The 8,934-nt window shown below is 38.0% G+C and overlaps 1 protein-coding gene across 1 annotated transcript; it reads left to right on the top strand.

Moving 5' to 3' along the window:
- Nucleotides 1–350: 350 nt before the first annotated feature.
- LOC141153084 (nuclear receptor subfamily 6 group A member 1-like) lies at nt 351–8,688 on the top strand. The gene is made up of 3 exons (XM_073637756.1): nt 351–468; nt 3,088–3,240; nt 5,825–8,688. Exons 1-3 carry the CDS (start codon nt 363–365, stop codon nt 5,920–5,922), a joined length of 357 nt encoding a protein of 118 aa, XP_073493857.1. The 5' UTR covers nt 351–362; the 3' UTR covers nt 5,923–8,688.
- Nucleotides 8,689–8,934: the final 246 nt, after the last annotated feature.

Below are 8,934 nucleotides of genomic sequence, written 5' to 3'. Positions count from 1 at the left end.
TTTTTAAAAAAAAAAACTTATGTAGTCCTAATTTTATGGTGTTTATCAAGGTGGTGTGGATTACTGGTTCTTCTGGGGCGTGTCTTCATATAGTTTTGCATAATTAGCCTCACCCCCTGGTAAATACTATAAATTAGCACTAAAAAAGGCCTATAAGGTGGATTTAAAAAAATACTTAGGGGAGCAATGGGAATAAAATTAAAGCAAAAAATTGCCATTTTTGAGATGGTGACTAGTTGTGTTCAAATGAATAAAATTCTATGTAATGTTTATCCAACTGCAAGCAAAAAAAATAATTTTAATGAAAAATTCCCATTACTTATAATAAATTGTGTCGTTTCATCAGATTTAGTGAGGAAGGCATGGAAGTGATGGAGAGACTCATCTACCTATATCGAAAGTTCATGCAAATGAAAGTGAGCAATGAAGAGTACGTTTGCATGAAAGCCATTAACTTCCTGAATCAAGGTGAGCATCCGCTGGTGTTTTGTGATTTGCATTGGCAGATTTTCCATGACACTAGGTGGCAGTGCACTTTTTTTGGAAGTTGTGTTGAGGCAATGCGTAGTTTTCCATTTATTAATCACCACTTAATAACAGTTTAATGCTGCCACCAAGGCCAGGACGCGCGTCACGTCACATATGTATTACAGGGAGCAGCACTATAAGATTAGCCCTATCCAAATAGGGATTTTGTGACAGATCGCCAGCTGTTCTCACTTTATCTGGGAATGTTGACATCAGTAGATCAATGTAGTGACCACACACGCTTGATAGTGTCATTCTTGTTTTAGGATTCATATTTCAGAGCTCCGTTGACTTTGCCTATTATTTCTATTTTTTTTCCCCCCTGACTGCTATTCTAAAACTTTTTATGACTAATATGATGTATTACTTTCTTCAAGACCTATTTTTGCACCAAATCCCCCCCACACAAAAAAAAATAGGATTATTAATGTTTTAGCTGGGTGCTTAAAAGGATCCTGGATCCCCATATCATTAATCCCTTCACGCCATGGCCACTTTCCGTTTTTTGTTCGTTTTAGTTTTTTCCTTTGTTTCTTCCAAGAGACATAACTATTTTTTTTAATTTTTCTGTTAATATGGCTGAGTGAGGGCTTTTTTTTTTTTTTTCAGGACGAGTTGTACTTTTGAATGACACCATTCATTTATAGTGTACTGGAAAATAAGGAAAAAAATTGCAAGTGCGTTGAAATTTCAAAAAAAAGTGCAATTTTCACAATTGTTTTTTGGGGTTTTATTTGCCATGTTCATTATATGGTAAAACTGACTGGGAAATATGATTATCCAGGTCAGTACGAGTACGCAGATACCAAACATGTATAAAAAATTTGGAAATTTGTAATAAAAAAATATGTAGCTCATGTCACCGTTTTCAGAGACCTGTAATATTTACATTTTTTCGGTATCTTGGGCTGGGTGAGGGCTTATTTTTTGCGTGTTTTTACGGACACCATTTTGGTAGATACAGTGTTTTGACTGCCTCTTATTGGATTTTGTTGCAGTGGCCAAAAATTTGTAATTCTGGCATTTTTATTTTTTTTTCCGCCGTTTACCAATCAGATAGATTGGACTTTTTCTAATGCAGTGATACCAAATATGTGTTTTTTTTATTCTTTTATTTTTTAAGGAGACAAAAGGATTTGATTTGAACTTGTGTTTTTTTTCGTTTTTTTCATATTTTTAAAAATATTCCCGCTTTTTACCATATTTAAAAAAAAATTGTGATTGCTTGTGCTATACATATCAGGCCATCAGCATTGCTATGTATAGCAGAAATCACAATCTCCTATGAACGCCGGCCACAAGCCGACGTTCACAGGAGGATCATAATGGCAGGCATGGAGGTCATCAGCAGACCCCTGGCTGTCATGATAACCCATCAGCGCCCTACAATCACGTAATGGGTGCTCCGATGGGAGCGTGGAACGGCTCCACTCCACCCGCAGCTGTTAGACACAAGATGGCTGTTTTAAATTTGCCGTCATGTGCAGGGAAAGATGCTCGGCTTGCGAACCTGCATCAAAGACAGAGACAAGACATATGACGTAAGTTTACGTCATATGTCGTGAAGTGGTTAAAGAGCGCCTTTTAACAGGTCAAAAGTAGCCAATTTTTGCCTTTATTTTATTCCCGCTGCTCCCTAGTACGTGGTATTTTTGTTTTTTATATCCGTCACTCAGTTCCAGAGATGTGGGCTTTTTTATTCAGTGTTGTAAAAGAAGATGCAAAATCTTCATCTTTATTGGTGAGGACACTACCACTTTTCTGGTGCATGTAGCACCTTTACCCGACAGTTACACTTTAAGCTCCGGATCAAATTAAGTTACTACAGTGAGCTGGCTTTTTCTTTAAGCTTTTTATTTAGGGCTAATATTTAGGATCTTTATCAACTGGGCGTGGTTCACAGATCCTCTGGGGCGTGTCTTTAAGCTGCCATGCATTATTACCCTCGAGCCATGCTCTCTTGTTGAATACTATAATAAGTAGCCCTAAATAAAAAGGCCCATATATCTGAAACTAGATGGTGGGGTTTTTTTTTTTTTGTTTTTTTTTTAAAAACTCAGCAAATTCAGGGGAGCAGTGGGAATTAAATAAAAGCAACCACTGGTAACTTTTTACCTGGTTACAGATATCTATATGGTGGGCTGAGCTGTTGTCCATTATGTGGGGACAGAGCAGAAGGTGAATTATTTTTGAATTATTTTTTTTTTTGTCCAGGTTTTCTATGTTTTTTTTTTTCTGGTACAACAAATAATTCTGCTATTTCATTTTGCTTATTTACACCAAAAACTAAAACTTTTGTTTACTAATACATTATTATTCAAAGTATTAATAACAAATATTTTTAAATAAATAACATAAGAAGGTAATCTTTAGGATTTCTACATAAGCTACAATTTAGGTCATAAAATTTAGTTATCTTTTTTTTTGTGTGTGTGACATTGAACTTGCTGTAATTTCATGCTTTAATGAAACAAGGGTTTGACGTTCAAACCTAGAATTTCTTTTGACCTTTGGTCCTTCTTGGCTTTTCAGTTCTTACCTTTGTGTTTTCTTCAACAGATATCCAAGGTCTTAGCAGTATCTCTCAGCTTGAACAGCTGAATAAGAGATATTGGTACGTGTGCCAGGACTTCACGGAGTATAGGTATCCACATCAACCCAGCAGATTCCCGGACCTTATGATGTGTTTGCCTGAGATTCGCTACATTGCTGGTAAGTATCCAGCAACTAGTCGAGATCTGTCCATCATGATGGCCAAGACTGGATTAGGACACATGTCTAAGGCCTCGATTTTCTCGTACGAGTGCTCTCCATTATTTTCATGGGTAGCACTTATAACTTTGATAGTCTATAGTTCACATGTCTGTAATCTTCAGTGGACTGAGCGTTCCGCGGAAAGTCGCGGCGACATGTCCAATTTATAATTTGAGCTTCAGATCAAAATCAGCCATGACATTCGAGTGCAGTCCTATTTTTACGGACTGTCGGAAAAGAAAAGGCGGAGAAACTTGAGAAAATTTCTGACACTCGGGACCAAACTCTGAACTAAGTAACTGGTCCTTTTTTCGCATATGTGAGAAAATCTGAAGACTGAATGAGGCCTTAAACTGTGTTTACATGGGAAGACGTATCAACAATATAAGTTAACTGTTGTTTGTTTAAACTCTTTCTGTCTGGCTCAGTTTTTCATTTTTGCTCCTGAGTTTTCTTCCTCCCCTTCATTTAAGAACCAGAACTTCATTATATTTCCATTGACATTTTACCATGTGATGGTTTTAAGTCATTCATTGTGTTGTAAAAATGACCTAACTACAGAGGTGTGTCTAGGTTTTCCAGCACCCAGGGCAAGAACTCAGTTTGGCGTCACCCACCCCCCAAGCACATATATGATTTTCACATTTAGTCACATGCCAACTAGCTGCTCTTCCTAATTCTCTTATTGTTCAGTGAAAAACTGAGAGGAGCAGAAAGCAAAGCTAGTTGTCATGTGACTAAGTATGAAAATCACATATGAAGGAAGTGGCTGGAACTCTGGAACCTGCAAGCAGAGCTGAATCCCGACAGTGAGGATATTACACGCTGTTGGGATTGGCTACAGGGTTTCATTTTATAATTAAAGGGCATGTCCAGGTTTGTTAGAGTGGCTGCAGATTGTCATAAGTGCACACTTTTAAGATTCTCCCTTTCCAACGGCATGAGAATTAGGATCATAAAAAAAAATACATTTACATCCAGGTACCTTTATAGATGATATGGTCTCTGATTGGAGTCAGTCATTCTCTCTGTTCTTCATCTTGTCCAGACTCCATGATGACTTTTCTCACAGCTCGTCTCTGCAGACTTCCATCTTCTCCGGTCTTCTGCAGCACATCCCCACACGATGACCTTAAAGATAGCAGAGTCATTATAATGCTCCTAAATACAAATATCTGCCCTACGCAGAGCTCCTGAATGTATAATTGCCCCTCACTATATTCCCTGCACAAAATATACAAAATACTTGGACAACCCTTTCTTGATCTAAATGTTTGGCTCCGATAAAATAAAAAAGCCTATACTCACATCCTGTGCCGGCACCGTTCCAGCGGTGTCAGCATTCGTTCTCCCTGCGGCTGTTGTGACATGTGACACCGGAGTCCAATCAGCGCCGGCGTCACAGTCTCCACCTTCGGACGAATCGAACATGAAGAGGACGTCCGGGCTGCGGCCGACCTCTGACATCCTCTTCATGTTCAATTCCACAGGAGGCGGATTCAGTGGCGCCAATGAAAAGTAAAATGTAAAAGCAAAAACAAAAAATCAGCAGAATTACTATTTGTTGTTTTTTTTCTTCTGTTTCTCTCTCTATAAAGAGTTAATAAAAGTTTGGTAATAAGTTATATGTACCCGAGAATCCTGCCACTGTCAAATACAACTCATCCTGCAAAAATACAGCCACGTCGATGAATAAATAAAAATACTGCGACGACTTCAAGGTGACAATGATAAAGAAGAATAGCTTTATCCTAAAGCCCCAAATGGGCAACTTATTAAAGGGATTTGGGTTTGTTTTTTTTGCTATTGGGCTAAGAATTTACCCTAAGGTAGTTGCTAACCACCTGCCTATTCTGCCGATCTGTCCTATTTAGGTGGTTCAGATTCATTTGACCTCACGTCAGCAGAGGAGCTCTTTCTTTCCCGATCTGCTCTTGGGGCGTCACTACCGATGTCTTGCCGATGTAAAAAGGGCTCCCTGCAGTTTGGCAGCAGGGAGCCAGCTGTCAATTAGCATGACATCGACAGAGACACCCCGTCATCAGAGCAGAGCGGAAGAAAAGAAGCTGCACTGTTGGCGTGACGTCACCAGAAGCGGAAGAATCAGTGGCAGGTAGTTAGCAACTACATGCTTCTTCTCTTCCGTTCTATCCATGGGGTGTCTTTGCTGATGTCATACTGATTGACAGCCGGCTCCCTGCTGTCAAACTGCAGGGAACCAGTTTTAAATTGACATGATGTCGGTAGTGACGCCTCAAGACCAGATCCAAAGAGCTGCTCTGTTGATGTGAGGTCAAATGAAGCTGGACTGCCTGAACTGGACAGATCGATGCATGGCAGAACAGGAGGGAGGCTAGCTAGCAACTACATACCGGTAAGTTCTTAACCCAGTTGCTAAAAAATCCCCTCAAAGAGTCCTGGATATCATCTTTAAGGAGTTATACTATAACTTTTTGTTGACTTTTTTTTGCTTTTCATGTGTTTTTTACATACATAGATTTATTTTAACCTTTTTTCTTTGTTTGTTTGAACTTTTAACTAGGAAAATTGCTGAATGTACCTCTGGAGCAATTACCACTACTTTTTAAAGCATTTCTCCACTCATGCAAGACAGGTGTGCAAGGATTGAGCAAGGATTAACTAAAGAACTGATTTGCAGACAGTTGGATACCAGGGCTGCTCTGCATCAGTTGAATAAGAAAAGAAAGACAATTGCATATCCCTGTATGGGAAAAAAAAAAAAAAAAAGTTTTCATTATTATTATTATTTTTTTTTTTTTTTTTTACTCTTTCTTATCTATTTATTTCTTGACAGAGTTGAATGTATTATCTTCAACACGGGTGCACAAACATAAATGCAGTTGCTGCATTTTGCTGTTGTTTACAGACCTAAAAAAAAATAATTTTGAAGCCTTTTAAGGGAGGGATTCACCTCCTGATACTGGGAGGGATTCTCCTCCTGTTACGGGGAGGGGATACAAATGTTACAGTGTTGCCATTTATTGTGTCTTTTTTTTTATTTTTATTTTTTTTATTTTGTTGGGAGTGGGTGAGAAATTATTTCAATAGTTGGAGCGAAGAAAACTACCTCGATTTTAAATGTTTGTGTTTTTTTTAATTATTGATAGATTTTGTTTGAACTTAAGAAAATAAGACATTTAGTTGCAAAAAAAAATGCTGAGATTAACTTGTGCAATTTTGGTTTTATAACGGATTTTAATGAACGGTGAATATTTTACAGCGTCTGGCTTTGTGCAAAAAATGTGTAGATCATAATTGGTATGCGGTCTTTAATCTGTCTGGGACTTTACCCTGAGTTTTTAAAAGAAAAAATACACAAGCGAGCAATAAGTCAATCAGATTGGATTTAACTCTACAAAATTTGATAATATATAAAAAAAAAATAACAAAAAGTGTATAGAGCTTCCCCTTGCTCAGACTAAAAGTAATTCACAGAATGGTTTTGATGTTAAGTCCACATTCAGATGTCCGTTTTTCACGTACGAGTGCTGTCTGTTTTTTTTTTCATGGATAGGATGGTCTATTGGACTGTTCTTGTCAGATTTTTTTTGTCAGACCTACAGATCTATGCAAAATCGTGGAGACATGTCCGATATTGAACCATTTTTCACTGACTGATAGGAGAAGGTGGAGAAACTTTTTTTTTTGTCATCAGTGAAAAAAAAACCTGATGGCACTCAGATGAAAATCACTGATGAAGCTCTGTCTGTTTTTCTCACATGTCAAAAAAACTGAATGAGCCCTAACACATATTAAGGTCAATACATGTCTTGTACTTTCATCACTTTCTTTCACTGCAGCACCTAAAATTAGAATTAATTCACTCGGTGCCCGATTCATCGAAGCTTTCACACCCGAATCGTAGCATAAAAGCTTTGAAAAGTTTCAAAAATTAGGCTCAACTCAGAGTTTTACCTAAATGTTGCCACTTTTGGCGTCTTCACTCCAGTTTCTCCCAGCTCCGCTTAAATGAGCATAGCTGGGACAAGACTCCACAGCCCATCTTAATTCATAACGAGCTGTGGCGTTCCCTACACCAAAAAAAAATCTCACTCCAGCACACTTCTTCATAAATCAGGAGCATATAAACTCCAGCGCACCCCCTCATCAAAACCGGCGGGAAAAATACCGGTCTTGATTAATCGGGCCCTAATTTTCTAAATTAAAATGATTAGTATTGCTTTGAAATATAAATTACACAATTGATTGCACAAGACAGATACTGTTTCAGATTCATTTCATACATAACTTTTTCCACAAAGATTTAGTAGCGATGTCATAAAATGTGAAGTTTTTGGGGGTTTCTTTTGTTTTTTCTCAGCATTTTTCTTATCCTCCAATTTTACATGTAGAACGATAAATGGATATTATCCCATGCTGCCGAGCACAACACAACATTTAATTAGCATCTTACGGTTTCCAAATCCTTTAGATTTAGTATTTGCTATAGCACCTTTTATGCCATTGTTGTATTAGTCTTTGGAGACCATCTTGTTAGTAAGAAGGTCTTCTCCATCGTCTTTACCAATGTAATTAGGGATTGGGTCACAAAGTCAGTGTCCCCCGAGCCTTTTAAACGTATTATCGCAAGTATCCATGATTTGTGACTTTAAACAGGGTAACAATACAGCGTTCCGGATGCTAAGCTCAGGCATTACGGTTTAGTTCTACGAAAGCAACGTCATTAGGTCAATTTCTCTTCCTTACCTTTCTTCGATTGTGAAGGCCAGTGATCATATGAAGTCATACATTTTATTGTGATTTTATTTTTTTTTCTAATAGACTGGTAAGAAGATCACAATGATAATGAGTCCTGGAGCTGGGCCACCCCACAAGTGGTCCTGACAATAGCACTAATAGACTTCTGTAATTCCATTTGGAGAGGTCCATGTCTTATTTTGGGCATCAGTTTGGTTCCCTAACTGAGGTCTTTAATTAACTCCGTGCCATTTGTAGCGGTTTCAATTGTATTCTGCAGCCCATAGCATAATGTACAACTGGAGGAAGGATTCAAAGCAACCCCATTTGTATGTTCCATAGCCTTTCTAACTTGTAGAACTGTCTTATTGTTTGATTTGGTGATATTTTTTGTTGTTATTTTGCCTTTTGTGTTTTTGTGCTTTTATCTTACATGATTTTTTATGGGAAGCCGGGGGAAGGAGTTTTGTTTCATGATTTAAGAGTTCTTCATTATTTTTTTTTTTTACACAATGTTACTTGCTTTTAAAGTTGCCCCTTTTGATTAGTTTATACATATGTCGTGATCAAAGAGGACTAAAATAGAATATTCATAGATCCCATTGGCTTAAAGATATATTGACCTATGAGTGATCCTGAAGACACTGAAATATACAATAAGAAAGAAAAAAAAATCCCCGTTAGTGTTGAGCGAGTATGTTCTGTCCGAGTATGCTCGGGCCGAGCTCCGAGTATTTACAGCTGCTCGGTGATGTGTTTGAATCGCTCCCGTGTGTATGATTTGCGACTGACAGCTTTATTACATGGGAGGAATGTGTAAGAAATAGACATTCCTCTCATGTAATAAAGCTGTCAAACAGTCGTAAATCATGCACACGGGAGCGATTCAACCATATCACCGAGCAGCTATAAATACTCGGAGCTCGGCCCGAG

Source organism: Phyllobates terribilis, unplaced genomic scaffold (assembly GCF_046119375.1).
Source record: "Phyllobates terribilis strain yellow unplaced genomic scaffold, ASM4611937v1 Scaffold_7__3_contigs__length_470593459, whole genome shotgun sequence".
NCBI lineage: Eukaryota > Metazoa > Chordata > Amphibia > Anura > Dendrobatidae > Phyllobates > Phyllobates terribilis.
The sequence above is the reverse complement of the archived record's forward strand: the minus strand, read 5'-3'. Positions and strand labels throughout refer to the sequence as shown.

Bases quoted from the DNA above. Each gene is read 5' to 3' on its own strand.
- LOC141153084 (XM_073637756.1), top strand. From the start codon at position 363: ATGGAAGTGATGGAGAGACTCATCTACCTATATCGAAAGTTCATGCAA. The intron at 469-3,087 runs GTGAGCATCCGC...TTTCTTCAACAG, and splicing joins CATTAACTTCCTGAATCAAG to ATATCCAAGGTCTTAGCAGT. The intron at 3,241-5,824 runs GTAAGTATCCAG...ACTTTTAACTAG, and splicing joins TGAGATTCGCTACATTGCTG to GAAAATTGCTGAATGTACCT.